The 26,464-nt window shown below is 43.0% G+C and overlaps 1 protein-coding gene across 2 annotated transcripts; it reads left to right on the forward strand.

The window, feature by feature from the left end:
• The first annotated feature begins 3,775 nt into the window (after positions 1-3,775).
• CFAP61 (cilia and flagella associated protein 61) lies at positions 3,776-21,470 on the forward strand. Of its 2 annotated transcripts, XM_061559454.1 has the most exons (27): positions 3,776-4,270; positions 4,559-4,727; positions 6,214-6,364; positions 6,751-6,827; positions 6,925-6,992; positions 7,078-7,205; positions 7,785-7,913; positions 8,537-8,696; positions 8,861-8,964; positions 9,116-9,211; positions 9,519-9,700; positions 9,853-9,892; positions 10,019-10,158; positions 10,660-10,786; positions 11,073-11,150; positions 11,447-11,653; positions 11,946-12,077; positions 13,276-13,403; positions 13,706-13,804; positions 14,052-14,220; positions 14,888-15,062; positions 16,175-16,470; positions 16,702-17,035; positions 17,180-17,271; positions 17,511-17,716; positions 18,451-18,541; positions 20,953-21,470. In XM_061559454.1, exons 2-27 carry the CDS (start codon positions 4,585-4,587, stop codon positions 21,151-21,153), a joined length of 3,753 nt encoding a protein of 1,250 aa, XP_061415438.1. In that variant the 5' UTR covers positions 3,776-4,270; positions 4,559-4,584; the 3' UTR covers positions 21,154-21,470. The 2 variants fall into 2 exon arrangements, with proteins under 2 accessions (XP_061415438.1, XP_061415439.1); XM_061559455.1 differs by lacking the exons at positions 3,776-4,270; positions 4,559-4,727; positions 6,214-6,364 and having other exon boundaries at positions 7,078-7,196; positions 7,781-7,913.
• Positions 21,471-26,464: the final 4,994 nt, after the last annotated feature.

Raw genomic sequence — 26,464 nt, forward strand, 5'->3', positions numbered from 1 at the left:
GACTGGAGGGCAGAGGTCGTAAACGGGTTTTGATTCCTTACCCGTACCCGACCGCACCAGGGTCGCAAACGGGTACCCGTACCCGGCCGTACCCGTACCCTACCCGTACCCGGCCGGGTACGAGTAGGGTACGGGTATCGGCTACCCGATTGCGACCTCTGGGATGAAGCCATGTTGCAGGCGCGGGTGGGTTGATTCTAGGAACTTGAATTGTGAGAAGAGACAAGACGTTGGGAAATGAGTGTCCCCCCTTCCAACCCAGCTTATATATATGCTCCAAGCACGTGTGCTGTTTCATTCAGACGCTGTCGCCTCGACAGACCTGGTTTTCACCTGAGGACGGCTGCTTGCGTTGTGGCCGAAACGTCGTGAGAATTGTTTTATTATGTTTTATTTTTATTATTTTATTACTTCCCTTCTACGTGACTTTACCGAAAGAACCAAGAAGAGTGACAAACAGTTACTCACCAATGACTCACGGTCTACCCGTACCCGGCCGCACCAGGGTCGCAAACGGGTACCCGTACCCGTACCCGGCCGGGTATCGGGTAGCCGGGTATCGGGTAGGGTACGGGTATCGGGTACCCGGTTGCGACCTCTGCTGGAGGGAGGTCCAGACTAAGGGGGCAGTAGAGAACCTATTGAATGTGAACTTCAAGAGAACGGCCTTTGTTGGTCTGTGGTCATCTTATTGTGCAATGATGCATATAGAGTAATCCCCACCATGGAAATGTGCAATTTCCACGACTGTTTCAGGCCCACAAATAAAGATAACTCAGGGTATCTTTATCAGGTTTGAGCATTGAACCACAACTAGTTGGCCTGTGGCTGCATCTGCAGCTCTAAATCTATATTGCCTGCTGCAGTATAATTCTAAACTTCAATCACCGTAACTCAACAAGGACGTTCAATCTCTTGAGGGCCCAACCACTCTTCATCTTTAGTATTCGCATCTACTTCTAAGGCTCCAACTCCACTCTGATCAGGCCCCAACCTTTCCTCCCTGACGAGGCTGCAAGGCGCCTTTCCCTTTTAGGCCCCGCCTCTTTCATTTAAGCCCCGCCTCTTTATGCTTAAGCCCCGCCCCTTCACGCAGACCCGGGGGTTTGGGCTGCTTTGGGGCCGTCCATAAATGACGTCACGCACCTAGGGGGGAGGGGGGGGTCAGACATTTGTGACGGTGTGTGATGAGGGGGAGAGGTGAGAAATGTGACGTCACATCAAAATGCGCAACTTTAAATAAATATAGAATTGTTATAACACTAATTGTTATAAGAACACTCCTACAACATCAGAGTGCAGCGCCACATTAAATACGCACTACAATGACAATAGTTTAAAGCGATTTGAAGCATGTTTTATTTTCAAAATGTAATTATGGTTTGAGGGGGGAGGAGCAGAGCTTTGTGACGTCAATCCCTGTCCTTCCCCTCTAATGGATACTCTCTTTGTTTTCCAATCGATCTCGTTCAAACCTATTCCTCCAAACTCGTTAACAGTCTGCCTCCCGACTAATCACCATGAATGCCTCTTTCTACCAATCGCAGACCTTTGTTTATTTTCAAATTAGGCGTTAGACTGCATATTGGTTTGGGGTAAAATTTTCGGTCATTACAACAACCAAAATGCTTCTGAATACAGCGGCAATATAATATTCAAAAAGCACGATTTTGTTCATCCTACACTCCTGGGGAACAAGAGTGTGACACACATCTGCCACTTCAAACTCACGGCCACGTGTGTACAGGGTAGCAACGCAAGGCTCCTGGACAAACTCATAGCAATAACCTCTCATCTCGGTGCAGGAACTGTGCTGTCCGGGTTTTTTGATAACGAAACGGAACAACACTGTAGGGTAAAAGCCACAAGCCACGGTGCACATTGGTTAACTACACCAACAACTTAAACAAATTCTTGTGGACACGTGTATATGCTGTGTGGCTGTCTGCCAAAGTAGAGATCTTTAACATTAGAGTTTAAATGCCCTTAAAGCAACTGCGACTGCTTCCCCGTCATTCTGTTTACAACACCGACTACTGCTGTGGTTGGTGCGTTCGACGTGACCTTCAAGTATTAATTCTAGATTTAAAGCTTTCGTGACTGCAAGGATTCATATTCTTAGGTTTTTTCGGTAAAGTCACGTAGGTAAAACATTAAAATTAATAAAAGTAAAATAACATAAAAATCACGACGTTTCGGAGGCAACACAAACTTCCACCTGAAGACGGAAGCTTGTGTTGCCTCCGAAACGTCGTGATTTTTATTTTTTTTATTTTACTTTTATTAATTTTAATGTTTTACCTACGTGACTTTACCGAAAAAACCTAAGAATATGGAACCTTCAAGTATTCTTTTGTCCCATTAATGAGCTCTTCAAGCCCGTGTTTGTCTGCCACGGACACGCACATCGGGTACCTATTAACTTACAATGAGCCCTCAAGCGTCTGGGAATTGTCACTCGAACACAAACACCACGTGGCAAAGCGCCTACCCATCCAGACACTCACACGTCCGATGAGCACAATTGGCCACGTACGGCGCGAAAGAAGTTAAACATAAATTTTGATTTAAAGTTTTCGCGACTGCAGGGATTCATATTCTTGGTTCTTTCGGTAAAGTCACGTCGAAGGGAAATAATAAAATACAATCCTCACGACGTTTCGACTGCAACACAAGCAATCATCACCTGCTGATGATTGATCACCTGATGACGATTGCTTGTGTTGCAGTCGAAACGTCGTCAGAATTCTTTGTTTAATATTTGTATTATTTTATTATTTCTCTTCTACGTGACTTTACCGAAAAAACCAAGAATAAGTTAAACATACAAATGTAAATTTCGGTTTAAAGCTTTCGTGACTGCAGGGATTCATATTCTTTGTTCTTTCGGTAAGTCACGTAGAAGGGAAATAAAAAAATTAAATTCTCACGACGTTTCGACTGCAACACAAGCAATCATCATCAGGTGTGAAAACCACAGCAAGAAAATTTTCTTGCTGTGAAAAACCAAAGCAATATTTAAATAGAATTGTATTTTTATTTTTATTATTTGATTTCCCTTCTACGTGACTTTACCGAAAGAACCAAGAATATGAACACACACATATACTACACTATACTTTACACTAGATTTTGTTTCAAACGTTGCTGTCTGCTTACCTTGACGCACGCTATGATAAACTAAGAATGCGTTTCACCCACTTGTGTGCGTTTCACTGCAAGCTCCTTGACACAGATGTAACCATGGTGATTACTGCCTTTTATTGAACAATTCCCCGTTTTTTTTCAGAGATATTTTTTCTCGTAGATTTTTTCACACGTAAATCAATCATTCATTAACGATACACGCACACTCCTGTAGATCCCAAGGCCCACCAATATACGTGACCGCGGAGCATGGGACGTGCAACAACAGCATGTGCACAGCGATCCACTGCTGGATGAGTAGAGACTCTCCCTCTGCCCGCACGCCGTTGCTGGTTGTGGACGTTATTTCACCATGACGGCTGGTGACGATGGGTTTTGCTGCACTGCCCTCTGCTGCCCACCACGTAAATAGAATGAGATATTTATAATTTAAAACCCCCACTCGTGTAAGGTTTGTACGACCGGAGGTTTAAATTAAATCCATGCCGTGTACGCGTAGAAACCGTCGCCAAGGCAACGCCCCTAGCGGTGTCACGTGGGGCTTATAGACTTTGGACCAATCACAAAACGTCGCCGTCGTCACGTGATACCAGGCCGTCCAATCGACGGCGCCGCGTCTGATGGGGGCGGGGCGTGAGGTGTGACAAGTGGGGAGCGGTGGTGCAGCGGTTAGCGCTACGAACCCGGCGACCCCGGTTCGATTCCCGCTCACGGCCACCAACACACCGGTGACGATTATCCGAACCGGTCCCGGGCCTTCCCCTAGATCGGCTCGGCCTCAAACGAACACTTGGTACGGTGTAAAGTAAACATCGCTACTGGGGGAGACAAAGGCGGCCGGGCGTGGTGTTAGCCACCCAACCCCCCTCGTGTGCCGTTGCCGCCGTTAATCGGTGGAACTCACTAACAGCAACCTGCCCCCGACAGTCTGTTACAGGCTCGTGTTTGATAACTCCGTTGCCATGGACACGTAGGCAGGGGCGCGTTTGGCATTTCAAAAAGAAAAAAGTTTGACTGCAAAACGCGTTCCGTAGTTAGGTGAGCACGTGACCTAGGACGGGAGGGGGGGGTGGAGGGTTGCGTTGCCGTGGAAACGTAAACAGTCGACGGCGTCCATTGCCACGTGAGTTGGAATTAAATTCCCTTCTTAAATGTGTAACGCCGCGTTTTTTTTAAAACGACGCATTGAATAGCGGTGATAAACTGTGGCAACGTATAATGTACTATTGATTGTGACAGCGTGTGTGTGTCGACTCAGCCTTAAATTAATATCTGGTGGGGTGTGTAAGCTTCGTCACTGGCCACCCACCCCCTCGTGTGCCGTGCCGGCCTTCATAGGTGCTCACCAACAATACTTGCCCCAATAATATGTTAAAGGTTATACGGGGGATCTTTGTCTTTGTGTGTGAAGGAGGAGGAGGAGGGGTGGAGTCTGGGATGGAGGCTGGCATGATTGCGGGTGGCGCAATGGAGGGGGTGTGTGCCCGCCGCACGGAATCCTCGGATGTGCACCACCTGGAGTCGCTCGTCTCACCAGCCACCGAGGACCTCTTTGGCCGTGTCGTCCCCGTCAGCCTCATGTGCGTCCCTTGAAGCCGCCACCAGCTCAACATAACGCCTCCTCCCAGAGCCGGCCCAGCCACTAAGTGACCCTTGCAATTGCAAAGGGTCCCGTGGCCAACAGAGGGCCCCCTAGAGTCACTGCTAGCGAGTGGGTGAAAAAAATACATCAAAGGGGCCTCCAACCAAATTTTTCTTAGGGCCCCCAAAGGTCTAGGGCCGGTTCTGCCTCCTCCCTCCCTCCCTCCGGCGAAATGGACAGAGGCCACGCAAAATGCACTTGCAGCAAACCCCACCGCTTGTTTTGATGCCGGCAAAAACTACGCGCGAGATCCCAAATAGAGTGGTTTATTTTACGGATTAGATCGCGTAAATATAGATGTGTCGTTAAACCCGCCACCACCCAACACAGCCAGTTAGTCAGGTTTGTCACGCTAACAAAACATGCCAATTTGTTGCTATTTCAGCACACCGGTTGTGTGTTGGAGAGTGAACCCACAACATTTACCATTCGAATACGATGTTTCGCCGGTAATTACAACCAGCCTTAACTCGGCATATGAATGTTCTGTTGGTTTTGTGGTTTCTGGAATTGCTAGGGATAACAATGCTTATATTTCAGACGAATGTTTGTGAAGAGTTTTTGTTCTTTCTCTGATTTGCTTACATTTATTACCCTAGATATTGTTCTTCTTGGTTCTTTCGGTAAAGTCACGTAGAAGGGAAGTAATAAAATAATAAAAATAAAACATAATAAAATTATTATTTTTATTTTTATTATTTTATTACTTCCCTTCTACGTGACTTTACCGAAAGAACCAAGAAGATGAATCCCTGCAGTCACGAAAGCTTTAAATCGAAATCTAGATATTGTTGTTTTTACCTCTTATTACATGCCTTTCTTTTGTAGCCCAGGTCTCTGTTATTAAACTGACTTTTAAGTTGCACTTGACTGGTTATAAATAGCGATGTACTCCCTATGTAAGTAGCATTTTTGATCTGGCTGCCACCAGACTGAGTTATGGGCAAGCCCTTGTTTCTTTTTGTTTGCATTTTGACTGCTTGTGTTGTGGTTATTGCAAACATGATCCCTTGTAAAAAGGTGTCAGTTTTTGTACCAGTTGAAAGGGTAAAAACCTACTACTATATTAAGCCCTTGTAATTGTAGATGTGCTTACAATTGGTATGCCACATTCCAACAACCAACATAACTAAATCTTGCAAATATTTCCTTGCCTATCTATTTGAACTATTCATTACATTGTATCATATTTACATAGGTAACAATTTCAGTTAGTTAAGCATAAGCAATAAGTGACATATCTTTAAAGTTGAGATCAAGTTAATCTTTACAACACAATGGACATCTTTTTTTCAAGGGTTACCTACAATATAATGTCTAACTTGTATTTCTTCAATGTCCTCTTTCTACGTGTTGTTTTGCAAATGTTAAAATAATTAGGTCTGACTTAATGTAATTTTTTGTATTCACATATATATTAACAGCGAGAAGGCAAACCTTGCAGTGACCTTGTGCAATGATACGAATGAAATCATTGCACACGCCGCCTTTCTGGATTACCCCAACACGGCGTGCGTGGATCAAGCAGAGTGGCCGTCGTGGATGTGCAAACACTATGACAGCGGCAAGTGCACTGTACGTATATTAGTGATTCGCTCACCTTTCCTATACTTTGCACTCCTATTGTGTTTTTTTGTTTTGTTTGTTGGAGCTTTCTGGCCCGCTGCTACTGGACATCTGTGAGGAAGAGCTTTGCAGCTCATCGGATTCCTCCAGTAGACATAAAGATTCTGATTCTGATGTTCCAACCATGCATTGTTTGCATATGAGTGGAGTGACCCCATAATTGGTCGCTGTAAATATGTTGAATATACCAGTGGTTAAATACACATTTATTTGAAAATATACATATTTTGCATTGACCAATCCACTCCTGGATTAATAGTTTTGGAATTTGTATACACTGGATATTTTTGCTATTGATGTTGCTAATTAATAAATACATTTTCGTGTGTTTACAGCCTTTGAATACACTCTTCATGCATTATTTTGTGGCCAAGGCTGATGTGGAAGCTGACTGTGCAAAACAAATAATCAGGTACCAACTCGCAATCAAACATTTATGGACAAGATCAATATTTGGTTAATATTTACGAAGTTATATTGTTGATTTATCACTTTTATGTTTCACGCAGAACGGTGTTCAATGCTGTGCCAGATCTCCACTTTGTGTTTTTACTTCTGAAGAAGAATACATCACCAGGTGGGTAATCAGTTTGTACATGCAGCTCCTATATTTGCTATTTAAGTGTGCGTTCTTAGCTCAGAATATTTGTGTTTTCCTTTAGGTGCTGTACTGGAGAACATATTCACCAGAATGAAGATGCATGGACATGTGTCGGACCCTGCAGGGTCGCTTTACGTGTGCCACCGCCACAATCACTTCCCCATCCTTCACATTCGGCAGGCAAGGCAGGTAGCACCCATTAGATTAGGATAGGAAAAATAATAAGTAATTGCATCATACGTCAATTATGCAAGTACAAGATATGGTAGCAAAATGTATATATATATACAAATGCACTGCGGGGAAGGAGGGTGTTTGACATGGCATTGTACTCATGCGATCTGATCCAAAACTCATAACATCAGTTATGAAAGCCTTCGTGTTAAAAACACTCTGAAACCTTTTTTCACTATCGTGGTCATTAACTTGAATACGTCCATTCCAATTTAAGAGCATTAGATAAAAAGTGGGGCTTCAAATAGATTGGTTTTACTTTTTAAGACCACGTTCTCATCTATTTGGATGAACCGACAAATGCAAACAATGTACAAATAATATTGCCAGATGATTAACAAAATATACCATCAGTATCTAGATTGATAACATTTCTTGAGAACTGATTTTTGTGTTTCCATTGTCCTTCCCTGCACCTCTGATTAGTAGTATAAATACAATTTCACACAATCGCATAATCCTTCTCCTTTCTTTGAAGAAACGTTATATGCAATCACAGATTAACTGTTTTCTTTGGACGATGTGTGCAGGGAGGAAGACCACGATGACCTCCTTCCCATATTCAGCAAGCAGAGCCAGCAACTGCGTAACACATATGGGGAGTTCTTCTTGGTTGAGCTCATTGAGGCACAAGATCAAAACAGTCACACAGCCGTAGCTGAGGTACCTCTATATACGCATCATTTTACTTCACCATGTGGCATTGCGTGGTTCACTCTGCCATTAAATTGCTGATTTTTGTTGGTAGGGGGGAAGTGGTGGTGCATTGGTTAACACAATGCACTATGAACCTGGAGACCCGAGTTTGATTTCTCAGCTACATAACAGAAGTGACAAGTGATAGGTTGAATCGGTCCTTCCCCCCTACCGCCCCCTCCCCAACCCCCACTTCAACCTGCACTGACCAGCGTGGTGAAGTATGGTTAGACAAATCTGACATCTAACACAATGCGGGACACCTGCATCCAAAAGCGTTTGATAATGGGATGAAATTATATTCAAGCCTGCAACTTTGTTTGGGCACATTTAAATAATATGACGTATATAATCTGGTACTTTTTGTCTCAGATGAAGTAATCAGAACTTTGGAAGTAATATTTATTGGATGGTGGAATATGCTCACTATGTTTATGACCTCTGTTAAATATGAGCAAGGTATAGCATTACTGTAATATGGAAAGCAAGAATATCTATTGGTTAAAGTTAATTATTATAAAACACAAATTGGCATTTAAAGGGTAAAAATTTCAAAAATTTGCTTGTGACATTTTTCCTGCGTTTGCTAGGTGGATGGCGTTGGAGTCGGCTTCATGAGTGTACACAGTGAAGTGAACATCGCACTTCTAAATGACTGCTTTGAGCTGATCCCATTCCATGGACTCTGCAAAGCTCACCCAGATGATATAACAGAGCCAAATTCAGAAACAAACAAGCAGTATGAATCAGGTACAAAGTAACAATGTGCTGATTATTATTTTAGATTACAGTTGTGAATCTCTGCATCACGTATTTAGCTTCAATGTCAGTCAAACGTAGTTTGTTTTGAGTAATACATGTTTGACCGTGATGTAGATGCCTGTTCTATGTCCTTGCTAACTTGAACTGTACAGATGCTGAACAGCCCGAAAGAAACGAGACAGATCTCAGGCCTGACTCTGTAACTTCACACTTTTCCCTGCCGTCTCAGCAGCCTCAGATATCCCAGCCACCGGAGGTAACAAATTTCACAATTAAAACCATGAGCACTTCTACGAGCTGTGGGAGAAAAAAATGTTGCCATGAGTTTTTAAAACGCATCTATATTGATGGTGTAACTACCATTGTACCTTTATTGGTTCATAAGTGAGAAGATGCATTGTGCACAGGTTAGCGACAAGAAGAATCAAGCAGACTCGCAGGCGGTTGAGTCAGGCAGGTCTTTGGCGAGTGAAGGGGAGGCTGATATCAGCGCTGACAATGCTGTGAGTGAAAGAGATACACATTTTTCTGTAGGCTGTTATTTCAGAGGTTAAACTGGAATGATTATGGGTGCTGTCAGGTACCCCCTGGCCGTTTGCAGTTGTCCAATTTTAATTTATATTGCAGTAAAAGGCCGGAAAAAGGTCTACATGCTAAGTGATTTCAATACAAATTAGGCAAATAAAATAGACTAAGAGGGTGCCTCACACCATCATTCTGTACACATTTAGACTCATGTATAATAAGTAAAATATTACACAATTGTACGATCATTAAATTGTTTTATGTATGCTGTACAACATTTCGTAGGGCACTCGGTCTCAGCAAGTGGAGTCTTTGGTAGACATTGGCAGCAAGACTATGATCCTGCAGCCACCGTCCAAAGCAGATGTGATTGTTTCTGAGGCTCCGGCTTTCAGGCCAGTCTACATGGGTGCTAGTAATGCATTTTGCATCCAACTCTTTTGCATTGATGAGAAGTATGAAATGAGGTAAGTTACACGCTGATTTGTTCACGCGTTATTTTGTACGCATCATCCGTACTGGTCAATCACACATTTAACGTGAGTATATCATATTTAAATGATGTCCACAAAGCTTACTTTGCACTCGACTGATTACATTTTTGTTTCGATCATTTCAGGTCCCAAGATTTTCTGCCGTATGTGTTTAATATCTTTCCGGTATGTGACAGTTCAACAAGTACAGTACATGAGTACAGCCGGCAGAGGGCATTAACGCACCTTATCACAAATAAGACCACACGAACAAGCCGGTTAAGGCCATTGTATCTTGTGCGTGTCCTTTAGGACAAGAACTACTGCATCATGACCGTACCCCACCCGCTGCCAGAGTTTCCTTTGCTGCACAGCTTGATGCGAGTCACTCCTCGCTCCGTCAGTGGCTTTTCACAGGAGCTCTACGTTGTCCATCGATCAGCCCTGCACAAGTGGGTCCTCTTCATTCATCTCTGGACTCGGTGCCATCATCGTGTTTCCACCGTTGATATCAAACACACCACACGTTGTGAAAATCACATTGACATGAAGAGCCGGTAAATTAAGCGCAACACGGCGATGCTTAACCGAGGTGTTTTAAAACCTGCCCGTGCCCTGTCACGTGCTCCCATCTGTACCTATATGCTTGCAGTTCACTGTCACACCTCTGATCCGCACCTCTGATTAGCACGGTCTATGTACGGTGCAAAAGAAGTTCAACAGACATATGTCACGGATCCCTGAATACAGTATTGGGCTTCTGTAAAATATGAAACTGTTCGAAGTGAGATCTATGGTCAAACAACCCCCATGAGTGACATGGCATGAGAAGGCCTTCATCCAGCAGTCTATGGACAAAGAGCTGTACATTAATATGTTAGATTGTAAGATATGCGCACTTGAAAAATAGATCATGCATAGTGGCTGTCCATCGCATGTGCTGGAACCTGCAGGTCAATGGTTGTTCGTACTGCCCGGAGCAATGACAGTGATGCAGTGAAGAGCTTGGTGGAGACACTGGATCAGCACAAATTATTACTGGCAGATTTTAACCAGTTCAACCAGGCGCGACGGGACCCGGTAGGCTTGACGTACAGATCCAGCTCCCTTCCTAATCCTGTTTTTTTTTATCTTATTTTGCATCAAAGCGATATCGTGACTTGCTTGCTTCACCTCAATGCAACTGTCCTTTGTCAGGGGGAAAAAAACACACCTTTGGGATAACGCTTCTACAAGTCTGAGCTTGCCACGTGGGTGATGCTGATAAGTGTTGCATTAATTGTGGCGATATAGTGAGCGAATCTGCCGTGGTTTGCTGGGCATAAAGCACTGCATTGTGAATGTAATACATTTTTGTGTCATGCAGAATGGAACCCAAATCCGCGTGTATGTGGCTGAGATGTTGGAGAAAATTGTTGGTGTGGCTGTTGTCCGTGCAGAAGAGGTGTGTATTTATTAATTGTAAGAATTTACATTTTCTCATCAATGGGCATTGTACATTTAACTGTACTTATAGGTTATATTTACACACAATTGGCTTGTAATCATTTGTTTTAAGTCCAGTTATACGGTATCTTTACATATTCAATGTATGGTTATGATTTTTGAACATTACAATCAACTTTAATGTTGTAGATTCACTTAAGTATATTCACAGCTTTTCATTCTAGCTAAATTACAATGAGAGCTGTCAAAAAAGTGAAGAACATTATATTGTTTAATTGGTTGTGGATCTCACAGGATATAGAATACATCAGATCACATTACAACATTGAAGACTTCATCTACTACAGCCACCACAGAAGAGATCAGCATGCTCACCTCTGCCACTTCGTCTTGAACCCAGCCGCTTACTGCTACACGAAACACTTCCTCAAGGAAGTGCTGAGGCTATCCCACTGCACATCTCTTTACTACCCAGTCTACCCCGGGTACTCAAAGAAAAGTGTAAGTGATTTCGATAAGAAGGATCCACTGCTCATTTTACAACCAATGTTGCACGAATGCTAAAAGGAAGCAATTTCCTATGTCCTCACCAGCAGGAGGCGGCTGTGTGCTTTACCAGTTGCATGAAAGAAAAATATAACTTATGGGCTGTGTTCTGTCCAGTCTTGTGTGTCACTACCTACTGCATTCACACACTTTGGGTGCCCAAAGCTTACAGTTGACTCTGAATGTCAGTTTTCAAAATGGCATTCATGAAGCGTTGTGGTACTAATTCAACCTCCTCCTTTGCCAGTGGACAGAAAAGCATCACACACTGAGCTCGGTGCTGCACTGCCTGGTTCCTGTCCGTCCTCGCAGTCAGATCTCGTATCCATTGCATGAGTTGGGAGAAAATGCCCCCTCTCAAAGGGTATTGATGGAGCAGGTGAGTTACCGTTTACTTTTTTGTTGTACAAAATTACAATCTAAAATCGTTCAGAGTTACAGTACTGTACAACTGTGCATATCTGCCTCGCTGGAGACTTAAGTATCGGGGGATACATGAAAAGGTCAGATATGTGAACATCTATAGAAAATGACAGACCCGTGCAAGCGTAAAGTGCACACTGCTTGAAACATGAGGAAACACTTTACTGTGATTAAGCAACTTAACGAATGTATGCAAGATAAAGAATCAATAAATACGTGCGAAAGGGTCGTATATGCAATAATTATAACAAATACATCATACACATGTACTGCACTGGGTGTGCTCATGGTCAGTGCAGATGTATGACAGGTTGGCCATCGAACAAAGCCGCTCACTGCATCACATGCATTAAGATGCACTTCTGCGGCTGTCTGGAACGCTCATCCTTCCGATAATAAGAAGCCACTGGAGCTATGCACTTTTAAATCGAGATTGAAAACTCATTTCTTCATAGCTGTTTCAGTTTTCAGTTTCATTTATTAGGTATAGCCTTGTGAGCCATTCGGCTCTTGAATCGGGTGCAACCACAACAAACATAAACATGAACAACAAACATCTTAAAGTGACTATGCGCAAACAGAAAAATCCAGGAAAAAACAGCAAAGTCTTCCAGACAAAGCACCGTATATCAATGCTGTGTGCAAAAATCCCAGTGAGATGCAAGTCAAACAATAACAACTATAAGACAATTTAGATTAAAGTTATCAGTCTAACTCTGTACTACAACAAACAAATATGGCTAAACCAAAACGTTTTCGAAATCACCAAAATAAAGCTATAAAAGCAATGTAACAGTGATCATAGGAACTGTGCTTTTTGTGTTTAGTTTGTTCTCTTTCCCCAGCACCTCTGATTAGCACGGTTGGCTATGTATGATGTGAAAGAAGTTAAACATACATACATACGTACTACACTACATTTGATTTCGAACGTTGATGTCTGATGCACGCTCTGATAAACTGAGAATGCGTTTTACCCACTTGTGTTTCACTGCAAGCCCCTTGACACGTGCTTGCAGATGTAACCATAGTGATTATTTCACATTTTATTGAATTATCTTTCAGTTTTCTTCAGAGATGTTTTGTCATGTTTTTTGTTGTATTTTTTTTTCCAGACATAAATCAATTATTAACGATGCTTTCTACCCTGGCAGGACAAGTACGCTCTGAACCACTTTAACAGAAAGCTCACGCTGGAGCCCAAGGTCACAGTGAACGCTCGCATTGTGGTGGTTGGAGCGTCTGATACCGGAATCTCCTTCCTGGAAACCTTGGCTTTTTGGTAACCCAACCTCTAGAAGCAAATGACACCACATCTCAGCGATTCTCTGCTGAAGGGCACAGAAGTGTCGATACAAATCAGTCGATTTACTCGGCGCACCTGAGAATTGTTCAGGGTAGATTAACCATGCCTCTTTATTTTCCCTATCAAAACGTGGATTAGAAGTGGGTCCTAAGGCCTGCAGTCTATAACTAATGCCGTATCAACTTAATCTGTGCTGAATAGTACGTCAAGAATATTTGTAAACATGAATGAATGTATGAAATCCTCGCTAACATCAATTGTGGCTTTGTGTTTCACAGCCCACACTTGCGTTTCAACAACCTGACTTTGATATCTACGCACGGTCTCCCGGGGGAGCTACCCCCTTGTCCCATACGAGAAGGATTTCTAGCCAGCAGGTATTTAAGAGAGCATAGTGGCCTCTATAAATATACTCATCTGTTCCAAATAACCAACGTACACTGCACGTATGCAAGTAGTGCATAATTCCAATGTACTACTGAATTTCCCATAACAAAGCAATTGGAATATTTGTAACAAAACATTTATTCTTACACACTGATATTTAAAACAGTCCCTGTTCCCCCCCCCCCCCCCCCAATTCCTGTGCTTTCTGCTCCTCCATGCTCATGCACTCTGCTGCAGTCACTGTTACAGCACAAACGACCTTGCCCTGCTGTCCCTCCACTCACGTGTATCTGTGGTGGTTGGCAAAGTGACGGCCATCAACCGCTCAGCAAAGCATGTCGTGGTAACAGGAGGTGGCCACGTGTCCTATGACCACCTTATTCTGTGCACTGGCCAGCAATATGAGGTAAGAGGACAGCTTATGGAAGCATAGAGCTCAAAGTGTGATAGCATACACTATTGTAATGTGCAATATTACATTTTAATAAGATCATATTACGGGCAGCCCCCGACTTACAAACGCCCGACGTACGAACATCTGCACTTACAGACAAGTTTCCGTAAGATAATTATTTTTAATCATCTGACTTGCGAAAGTAAACTCGCACTGGCGAACCGAACCGCGGAACTGTTTGGTTTGACACATGTACACATGTACACATGTACACATGTACACATGTACACATGTACACATGTACACATGTACAATATTTCTTCTTATTTATGAGTTTAACAATGCTTCCGTTTTTTGTAGAACCGTAACACTTTCATAACACTAACCGTATGTGCATATATATTCAGTACATTATTGTGTTCCGACTTATGAATGGGTCTCAGGAACGGAACCCGTCTGTAAGTTGGGGACTGTCCGTAATTTACAAGGGTTTGCGTTGTTGGAAAGTTTTGTTTAGCTTCTCACTTGTTTTTTTTGTTTAAGTTGTCTATTAATAAACACTGTCTTTTTTATGCAAGGTTGTGGAGTTATGTCCGTGCTGTGACAGAGCAGAATTGAATCAACATTACATTTTTTAATGACTACTATTGTTTCATTCCTAACAATGTCACGCTGCCAGGTACCGTGTCCAACGGAAGCTGACTTGAGCAAACTCCTGACTAATGCGGAGGTGCCGAACAGCCCTGATCGCCGCTATAGCGGACCTGTTCCCGCAAATCTCTTCACTCTCAATGACCAAGACGACTGCCAACATGCCCTCGAATGGCTGAGACGCAACTTCCTTGGTGGGCAAGGTGAGGAACACATGCCCAGCACCTTTTCAGTTTCATTTCAGTTTCATTTATTTGGTATAGCCCTGTGGGCCATTCGGCTCTTGAATCGGGTGCAACCGCAACAAACAAAAACATGAACAAGAAACATCTTAAAGTGACTACGCGCAAACAGAAAAATACAGGAAAAAACAGCAAAGTCTTCCAGAAAATGCACCGTATATCAATGCTGTGTGCAAAAATCCCAGTGAGATGCAAGTCAAACAATAACAACCATAAGACAATTTAGATTAAAGTTATCAGTCTAACTCTGTACTACAACAAACAAACATGGCTAAACCAAAACGTTTTCGAAATCACCAAAATAAAGCTATAAAAGCAATGTAACAGTGATCATAGGAACGGTGATTGAAATGTTACAATAAACGATATACATAACATGTACTACCAAACTTTGCAACCATAGCTGGCTGCACGAGTCACTCCATAACACCTGCGTGCACGGCCCCTCCGACTGTCCTTCCCCCGCACCTCCGATTAGCACGGTTGGCTACGTACGTTGCGAAAGAAGTTTAACGTGCATACTCAGATGGTTCTTGTAGAAACCTTAAATTGAAAACTCAATTTCGTGGAAAATGCAAGGTGGCAAAGTGGTCGGAGCGCTGAGCTGGCACTGCACTTAGCTGGTTGGAATCTAGACAACCCCCTGCGATTGAACTAGGTTTGGAAATATAGAAGTGTGTTGATGGGCTCAGCCTGATCAGTAATCACTGTAGAAATAAACCACTACGATAAATTCGGTTCTAAAATTAATTTGCCTAATTTATACCTCTAAGAACTACAAATATAGTTTTGACTGTCACGCGATCAACATCACTCTTTAGGGCATGGTGGATGGGAAAGTACTCTACCGTGAGGACCCAGTATTTCTGTGATATTCACTTCTGTCGCCACTCTCTGACATGATATATTTGGATGTGCGAGAGATCGGAAAGTATTTTCTACATCTCATGACCTGACACTGATATCACAAATGGGATAAAATTCATGAAAAGACAAAAAAAACCTAAACATTGTATTACTGGAATGGGTATCTGTGCATTATCATTACTGTTATTATTTTTATTCTCGTTCAGGCAATGCCATTGTTTATGGGAGCAGCCTAGATGCATACACAACAGTGCAGACTCTACTGAAGCTTGGTGTAGCTGGTTCACGCATTCATTTGGCTGAGCCTCCTCATGGCTACACCGTCTGCTGCTTCAACAACTTTGCGGTGGAATCGGCAATCCGCGGTGCCCTGCTTCAAGCCGGGGTGAAGGTCCACTCCTCCTGCTTGCTTGCCCACTGGAATGAGAATGCACAGCAGAGTGACCTCATCACTTCTGCCTCCTTCACGACTGACACCAAACCTTTCAGTCTGGAATGCAGCGTGAGTTGTGTTTTATCGCCTATTTTAATCATTCACCCCAATTAAACCATATGCTGGTGGTATGCAGCACACTTTAAAGCGGAAAAAATCCAACAAATATTTTTTAATTAAGCATGTCAACTACCAAGGAAGTCTTAATAATGCACTTTAATATGCAATTGTTCAGCAAATGCAGTGTGAAAGTATTGAAATGATTTGCGCATTCAGATTACCGTATATTGTCAATTTTAGGCATTCTTTGCATTCTACCGGAAAGGAGTGGACTATGAGGCCTTCCGAGCAGCCAATGACTCCTGCCTGGTGTTCGACGGTCGACTGGTGATCGACGCTTCCCTCTGCACAAGCGACGGCGCGGTGCGTGCCGCTGGCACCCTCACCAAGTACGCCCGCCGCTACTACGCCGACCACGCTGCGCATGCCGGATACAACTCGAAGGAGGTGGGCTTCCATCTGGCAGCTGGCGTGCTGCCCCTGTTGGACCCGACACTGGAGCCTCCTTCCAACGACGATCTCCCCGACTCGCTTAACCGCCTGGTGCCTACGTTCACGGCACCCAATATCCAGGGCAAGTTACCCAAAGCAATACGTCGATGATAAACCATAATAGGTTCAAGAAAATTATAGTAACTTTGTTTATCTACGTTTGTATATATAGATTATATTAAGAGGTACTGAAACATCTATGTTTTTACTTATTGTGTTTACACAGGTGGGATTTTGCCCGGAGGCTACCACTACCTGCATATTGTAAAACCAGGTGTCGTAATTCCACTGGAGGCTCAAATGGCTCGACCAGACTATGCAAGTATTGTTCGGACAGTTCTTTTTATTTGCTGATGAATGCATCAACCATTTTAGTCGAAGCCTTCATATCGTTTTAAAAATACTTATCTTTCGAGTGAAAATGTAAACATAAATGTTTTTTCTCATGTATTAAAGAGTGACGTGAAAAAAGTATTCCGTATGTTTTAAGAGCGACACTGTAAATGCTACATGGCTACAGAACCGCTGGGCGTGAATGCGGTACCTTTGGTCAGCAGGGCCGAGAGTTGGTAACGGGCCGTCCCGAAGACGGTGATTACTTCCGGCTTCACGTGGGTCGTCATGGCACGGTAGAGACGCTGACGTGCCTGTCCGCCAAGCCCCTGCCGAGCAGCAACTACGTCCATTTGTATGGCCAACACGAGCAACTACTCAACACACTGCTGTCACGCTTCGACGAGGGTCTCATCCCAGACTTGTACAGGTACTCCTCTTAAACATTAATTGGCACCCACACGGAGCATCCATGGGGACACTCTTGCCAGAGGCACCCCCCCCCTCCTCCGCCTTGCTGCTGTGGCACTAGGCACCGTTCGACCACGACCAAACATTTGAACCACCAGCTGCCACCACTTCCTTCGTTTCCAAATGTTCAGCTACCCATTAGACGGCCACCTGGGGCGCCCGCCCCACCCTTCCCACGGCAATGACTGTTGTTGCTGTTTTGCTATCAAAGCTGTGAGCCAACAGCGTTTTCGTTCATTTATGGCCTGGGTGGCATATGATGATTGTGATGTAAGGTATATCGAACAAAGATGGTAACTGCATCACGCGCTCTCAGATGCGCTTCTGTGGCCGTCTGGAACGCCTTTCGTTCCGATATTAGAAAGCCACTGCAGCTTTGCACTTTTAAATCTTTATTAAAAACTCCTTTCTTTAGAACAGTTGTTTGTGTGAAATGTGTTGTCCTTCTCCAGCACTTCAGATTAGCACGGTTAGCTACATACGGTGCGAAAGAAGTTCAACATACATACAAATCGCTTACCAGAATGGGGCACAGATGTGCGTGCTGTCACAATGGATATATCACAGTTCAAATTCCAGCTACCTGATACCACGTTACTCAATAATTCAAGAATTTAGAGCACGATGTTCAACAAGTATCGTCGAAGTTGTACATTGGGTTTTTCTAACTATGTTTTTTTTTACTATACACAGCTATTTTAGACAGCCCTGGTGCATGGCCATTTTCCATGACCGCTTTCAAGACCTTCAGAGGGAACTTCGGCAGCTGGTGTCCACCGCACAGGTTGTTTGCTTTAGATTTTACGCAGCTCACCAATTAAAAAAATTGCCTTCGCAGCTTCTGCATTCTTGAACTACTGCAAAGTCTCCGATTGCTGTGTAAAAACAACTGATTGCGTATTGTTTAAGCCTTTTGGTGAAAATGTTGTGGTTCATACGTATGGATCTACAATACATATGTGTTCATTATATCCATCTGCCTATGATTAGATAACCCAGAATGCACCTGTTCGATTAGCACGGTTGGCTACGTATGTGGGGAAGAAGTTCAACATAAACTATAAACCATTTTTAACTTTTTTTTTAATTACCACGTAAGGCCCACTGAGCTATATAGCTGTTTTTCATAATCAACTTGGCCACAAATGACAGCTCAACGAAGTGGCTTATCGCGTGGAAATGTATAGCAGCCAAATACTCTAAACCTACATAAATATGAAATTGTAAACTTAGCAGGGTTGAGCCTGAATAGTGTTTGGATGGGGGTGAACAAATGCATAAGGCAGGTGTTTTAGGCTGCTGTGGGGCTAAGTTGAGGATAGCAGAGGGCAGTGCAACACCATACTGTCTGTATATTGTTGTATTGTACAATGCTTCCGCGTCTACTCTCCCTGCCTTAACCAACGCGCAATGTGGTTAATAACTCCCAAAATCCACACGGGGTGGAGAAGCCCCCCCCATCTAGTAGTAAATTGACAAGAGGAGTCTATATACATTAATTTAAACATGCAATTATTTTGAATGTCATGCTGTCTCTTCTTACCTGCAAAATTGCATGCGATGATGTCAATAAAAGTTCACAAATCTGTGTTTAGTTCTAACCTACAGTTACTGTATAAGGATAATGTATCGTTTTTTAGTCGTATTACTAGATTGAATGCATTATAGTTTGATTTAAAGCTTTCGTGACTGCAGGGATTCATATTCTTGCTTCTTTCGGTAAAGTCACGTAGAAGGGAAATAAAAAAAATTCTCACGACGTTTCGACTGCAACACAAGCAATCATCATCAGGTGTTAAATCCACAGCAATAATTTTTTTAAAAAGTGCCGTTTTTTTTCTTAACGTCAGCACCACGGACAGCGATTTGGTAGTTGGTCAGATGGACGAGTTTATCTATGTTCGTGGTGCTGACGTGAAGAAAAAACCGCCACTTTTTAAAAATGTTCTTGCTGTGGATTTCACACCTGATGATGATTGCTTGTGTTGCAGTCTAAACGTCGTGAGAATTTTATAGATTTTTATTATTTTATTATTTCCCTTCTACGTGGCTTTACCGAAATAACCAAGAATATGAATGCATTATATTGCATTTAATGTTTTTTACCTGTGAAATTGTCAGTGATTTTAAATTGTGCTCATAAATATGAGTGGCTACATATTTGGCCAATGAGTTGTCTTAAGTATAGTGTGAAGATGGTCAGGATATAGGGGCCAAGGTTTTATATGTGTACCAGTTATTTTAAAAAAACTTGAAGATTTTCTAAAACAGTAGCAATTTTCTGAACCACTACTGCCAAGTTTTGTATTGATTGTTGTATTATACGAGTATGGTGAGGACACAATAGATCATGCCAGTATTTCTACTTTAACCCAACACCCATTGTCTAGATCAATACAAAATACAATAAATGGTTTAAAGTTCTAACAAAAGCAGAACAGGGTTATGTTTTTAAGTGACAATGCATTAAGGGCAAAACAAACAGGGAATAAGTTGTTCTGCAAAGTTATTTAAATCCACAATAATATTGGTCGTGAAAGCCTACGTGTTAAACTATTTAAATCCATGTTGTCTTCTTAAATTTGCATGAAGGTATTGATTATATGTGCATAAATTACATTTTGAAAATCATAAATGATTAACATTTATTACATCCTTTGTATTCGATGCTTCAGAACAACCCCTGAGTGTTTCGCTCGTAGAAGAGAGCCTGGTACATTCATGAATAAACCGCTGGGTTTGCCTTTAATAAGTATAACCAGTAAAAACAAAGTTTTTCAATATAAATCCTTTATATGCGTCGCGGCTAGAGTCCTCTCGTCCTCTGGCTTGAGATGGCTGCCACCTATGGGTCAGATGATTGCATTGCACCATTAAGCAATTGGTAATTAAATATAATATTTTTGTCCTAAAAAGTGTAAAATTTTTGAAAAAAATTTCACGAACATTTATTGTCACGCACAACGAGTCTGTTTGGAAAATGTCAGCTCGATTGGATCACGGGAAGTGGGCTAAAAAACGACCGAAAGATTTGCACGGTTCTAAGCAAGCAAGCGAACTTAATATAAAGGATTTAAAAATAATGACAAATTTTCGTGGCACATTCGCACGACTTTCGTTCAACGAAGGAGAGAGAGGCCTTGCATCGCCGGTTGGCACCGCAAGCTGACTTGGTGCTCTTTGCTGAGTGTGCAGGCGGAGTCGGGGCCCTCGATGCTGGAGCTCGCCTCGCAGCTGGTGCAGGGAGACTTGTCCCTGCTTGAAGGTGGCCCACAGTCCCTCGATGAGCAGTTCAAGAAGCTGGGTTACAAGAAAGCTGTGGAGACCCGACTCATCTCGTATCTGCAATACAATCACTACCACCTGCCCATGTACTTTCGACCTGGCATAATCTAGAGGCTTGCTACCAAAAGACAATTTTGAGTGATGTTTCATTGGTAATTAATGGTGGTTATGTCAATTGTTTTCATGGGAAATTTCCTGTTTTTAAAATATTGTTGATTTAGAATATTACTCAAACGCTGTAAAATTATCTACTAGTTGTATTGTTGGATCATCAGATGGCTTAATAGAGCCACCACAATAGATGGTAGCCTTTCTGTAATCCAATACCCAACATGGATCACAGTTTTAAAATATATCTTAATGATTTGAAATAATCAGCTTCTTCGTTGATGATTGTGCAAAAAATTCATCCTCATGTTTTGTCATTATACATGTGTAGTGTCCTCCTTCCTAGCGGCGTGTGTGTGCGTGTGGTGTGCAGCGCACACACTCAGTCGGAGACGAGGTAGTTGCAGTAGGTACCGTCTCTCTCTTTATTCCTCTATCTCGTTCACACCACCCACTCCGGCCCCCTCTCTCATGACTACGCTGCCGTACAGCCTGGCCCAGACACGACCCTGTCCGCGTTGCACCGACTGCGTCGACCCAGACGGCCAACTACTGTTTGGCCGTGCAATGATCGGGCGAAGGAGGCGGCGACGACAGCGACGACGAGACGAGTCCACCCCCCCCAGAACCGTCAGTCCGGAACTCTCTCTCTCCGCTGCTTATATTCCACTCGGCGCGGCTTGGCCCCGCCCTAGCCGTGCCTCCCTTCTCGAACTCACCAGAGGATTCCAGGGTCCTCCCTATGAGGTCTACCGTGACCCTTGCCCCAGTTCATCCGCCCTGCCGGCACACCCCTGCATATGCTCAACGGCGTGTGCGCTGTGTCCACCGCAGTTGCTGCTGCTGGACAGCATTCGGCGCTCTATCACTACAATGTACAGCCCTTTGTGAGTCCACTTCTGGATGTGAGGTCATTCCCATGCCACGCAGATCGTGGGGGCATACTTCACCACATTGGCCGGTGCAGACTGGTGCAAGCGGGGAGCATATACTCTGGGACACAAGTATAGTACAACTGTGGATGCCTTATTCTGCCCACAATATAACCCTGCAACCAATAACATCTCGTTGTTATGCACGTAAATGGGTACAAACTCAATGGTCAACATACAACAGACTTGAATTGCCTTCTCTCGCTGCTTTAATTGAGAATGTGCTCAGAACAGCCCATTGAAATTGGTCGCTTTGCATTTAGTAAAAATATTCTGTAATTGTTTCACAAGCATTGCACCTGAACAGTGGCTGCTGAAAGTTGCCTTGACATGTGGATTGAAATTAAAGAAAACATTCTTGACAAATGTTTCAAGAATCATAGCAATGGACCTTTTACAGAAATATTTCCATATTTGAACAGTTATTAAAAACATCCTGAAATGTAATTCTGTGTCACGGTATTATGACTGAACTGATGGACATGCCATGGCCTATGTGACAAAACGTGTCCGTCATCATCGGCCATAGTCTATCCACTGCTGGATGAAGGCCTCCCCAATCCATCGTCATCGCACGGTGTTGTGATGCATCAATCCAATCCATATAGTCCTGTGCTGATTTCACAACTCCATCTCTTTGGGATGTAAGATGTTTAACTTATTTCGCACCGTACGTAGCCAATCGTGATAATCAGAGGTGCGGGGGAAAGACAACAATCGAAACGCAAAAAGCAGTTACAAATAAATTAGTTTTAAATCTCGATTTAAAAGTGCATAGCTCCAGTGGCTTCCTAATATTGGAAGAGCGTTCCAGACGGCCGCTGAAGCGCATCTGAAAGCGTGCTATGTGGTGACCGTCTTTGTTCGATGGTGAGCCAAAAGCCCCTGCGAGAATGACCGAAGTTTGCATGATTGTCTTGGTAGACGTTATCTCAGGTACATTTGATATTTGTTTTGCTTTAAAAGCTGTGGGGTTTTTTTTACCCATACTATGCTTAATGGAAATAGTGCTCTGAGAGTATTGCTGTTTTGGTGACTTAAAAAAAATGATGGTGCTGACATTGACAATGCATAAACCATCACATGCATACGCATATTTTAAGGCAATACATTTGTGCTGCCATTCCGTCCGTTACAGAATTGATTATACATGTGCTATAATGGAGTAAAATCCTGTATATCGGTGGTTTTCAATTTCCAGTCCTTGCAACACAACCGATCATACAATTTCACTGTTCATGTCTAAATCCAATATTAAGTAATTTAAGAGGCGGGCGGGCGGGCGTCCGTTCATGGGCAGACGGGAATTGCAAGCTGTCACGTTGGACACAAGTGGAGGCGTTTTAATTTGCGCACCGCATTGACTGCGTGCATCGGCCAATAAACACGAATCACAATACAACACGCACCTTGGCTTTTGTTTGCCAATTACCGTTGCCAGCATTTTAACTCCTTTCTGCGATGCGTTCAAGCACGACTCACTCGGGGTACACAAATTAGATCTCGGATTGACTTCCGATTTCATTTGCAGCGACCTTTTGCTGCAAAATTACGTTATCGCAAGAAAAGAAAACTAAATTATGACTACGCTGCTACGTTATTACATGGCGTGGTATGTTGCATCAATTCTGCTGAGTGTAATGTGCTTAATAAAGTATAATCGTACACGGCACGTTAACCTCATGTTTCTGCAGTGATCACAGCTGAAGCGAGAAAATAATATACACGGTGTTTTAATTGTTTTAGGAAAAATAAGCATCTCAACATATCCCATACATCTTGGTTCTTTCGGTAAAGTCACGTAGAAGGGAAGTAATAAAATAAGAATTATTTTATTATGTTTTTATTATTTTATTACTTCCCTTCTACGTGACTTTACCGAAAGAACCAAGAAGATGAATCCGTGCAGTCACGAAAACTTTAAATCGAAATATATCCCATACAATAAGTAACCATGTGAGAAAAGTCACCTGGGATGTGCCAGATCTCGGAGGCCCGGCAGAATTTAGCCTGGATAGTGCATCGATAAAGGACCACCATTCATCAGACAGATGGTAGTTATACTATCTGGCAGTGCTTCTCAACCTCTTTCATTCCACGGCTGTCACACCTTCGAGGTCCTCGATCTTCGTGGCACATCCAATTGCACCTACGTGACCGAGGGAGCTGAGAGGGCCGGGGGTGATGGCTGACGGCTGTCTCTGCCGTACTGCGAGTTCGTGACCAATGGAGAGAAGAGGGTGGAACGGCGGGGGGGGGGGCTTGAGGTTCTTTTCGATAATTCCGAAAATTTCGCGACACACCTTGGACTTTGCTGCGGGTGCTACATCTTGGGCAACAGAGGGTGATGTAAACAAACTCCATTGTTCCACTAAAATCTGCGCTCCGACTTCGATCATCTCGCCAATCCGCTTTGCCCAGGGCGGTGAATTATGGTCCAACAACCCCACACAATCCGCACCGCGTGGGCAGGCCCACAATCCAGCAGCGGGATTGACAACTGAATTGGGCATATCTACAAAAAACATAATCATGCCGTGTATGCACCCTGGACGTGTTTTTTTGTTACGTAGTACATTCTTTTTTTACAACGTAGCCTGCATTACAGGACAAACAACGCGCGTCATGTCGAGTGATGCTGCGCTTGCAAGTCAAGTCGAGTCAATTCGTTTTTGAAGAACACGTGGCGCCTTTCTGGTACAAATCTGCCACCCAAAGCGCCATTATATCATTACACATGAAAAAAAAACCCACTACCACAATTCTATACAGTTAAAAAGAAGAGAATTAAAAGCAAGTTTTGGATACAATTGTACTGATCTGTGCAGGCGCAAGTAATTGGCCATATGATCCAGGCGGCAGGTAGCCAGATGCACCGTGCATTAGCAGTCTCCTGAAAGCTCGAAGCCTCGGGCGCGTTTGAAGCGTCGCCCTTTGTGAGCGCTGCACGCTGCCAAGGTCAAAGGGAGGTCTGCCCGTGTCTCATTTCACGCGACCGTGAAAAACAAGAAAACATTGAACGAAAAAAAAGTCCCATCGGATTGATACGACAGACAGACAGACAGCAAGCCTTTCTTTGCTCCTATCCTATTTTCTACGAGAAGGCGTAACAAGATTTAGTCGGTTTAGGACGGAGTGTGTGGTGTTTGTTTGGCATATGGGATTATTTGCACGATATGGGGGGCTGAACTATGATGATGATGATCTTGATTTGAAGCTTTCGTGACTGCAGGAATCCATAATCTTTGGTTCTTTCGGTAAAGTGACGTAGGTATTTATTTGTTTTATTTTTCTACCTACGTGACTTTACCGAAAGAACCAAAGAGTACGATGATGATGATGATGATTATATGGGAATTATTTCAAAGGAAGATAAATAAAATACCTTAACAAGACTGTATGGCAATCCGACCGCGTTTCATAAACTGCTTCCTTAAAGAAAGAAAAAAACGCGTTTATCTAACACTCGTGTTTTGTTCCTCCAGATTCCAAGGATACGACTGGGTTAGTGTGTAAAATAAATGTTTACTTAATTAGACTCAAATTTTCAAAGGAAGATAAATAAAGTACCTTAACAAGACTGTATGGCAATCCGACCGCGTTTCATAAACTGCTTCCTTAAAGAAAGAAAAAAACGCGTTTATCTAACACTCGTGTTTTGTTCCTCCAGATTCCAAGGATACGACTGGGTTAGTGTGTAAAATAAATGTTTACTTAATTAGACTCAAATTTTCAAAGGAAGATAAATAAAGTACCTTAACAAGACTGTATGGCAATCCGACCGCTTTTCATAAACTGCTTCCTTAAGAAAGAAAAAAACGCGTTTATCTAACACTCGTGTTTTGTTCCTCCAGAGTCCAAGGATACGACTGGGTTAGTGTGTAAAATAAATGTTTACTTAATTAGACTCAAATTTCTATTTAAAGCTTTCGTGACTGCATGGATTCATCTTATTGGTTCTTTCGGTAAAGTCACGTAAAAGGGAAATAATAAAATAATAAAAATAAAGCATAATAAAATAATTCTCACGACGTTTCGGCCACAACGCAAGCAGCCGTCCTCAGGTGAAGAACAGGTCTGTCGGAAAAACATTCAGGTCTGTCGGAAAGACATTCAGACGCTGTCTTTCCGACAGACCTGTTCTTCACCTGAGGACGGCTGCTTGCGTTGTAGCCGAAGCGTCGTGAGAATTGTATTTTATTATGTTTTATTTGTATTATTTTATTATTTCCCTTCTACGTGACTTAACCGAAAGAACCAAGAAGATTAATTAGACTCAATTAGATCGCGCGTGCTTACAAGACAAGCAGACACATTCCCGACCTGCAGGCAGCCTCATTCACGGCTCGCCGCGATTGTGATAAATAGGCAAACAACTGCCT

The sequence above is a fragment of the Lethenteron reissneri genome, chromosome 25, assembly GCF_015708825.2.
Source record: "Lethenteron reissneri isolate LAM-NWPU_2019-01 chromosome 25, ASM1570882v1, whole genome shotgun sequence".
In the NCBI taxonomy this organism is placed as follows: domain Eukaryota; kingdom Metazoa; phylum Chordata; class Hyperoartia; order Petromyzontiformes; family Petromyzontidae; genus Lethenteron; species Lethenteron reissneri.

Coding starts and splice junctions, on each gene's coding strand:
- CFAP61 (XM_061559454.1), top strand. CDS start 4,585: ATGGAGGCTGGCATGATTGCGGGTGGCGCAATGGAGGGGGTGTGTGCC. Junction 8,965..9,115: donor AGATATCCCAGCCACCGGAG/GTAACAAATTTC, acceptor CATTGTGCACAG/GTTAGCGACAAGAAGAATCA. Junction 13,805..14,051: donor GAAGGATTTCTAGCCAGCAG/GTATTTAAGAGA, acceptor ACTCTGCTGCAG/TCACTGTTACAGCACAAACG.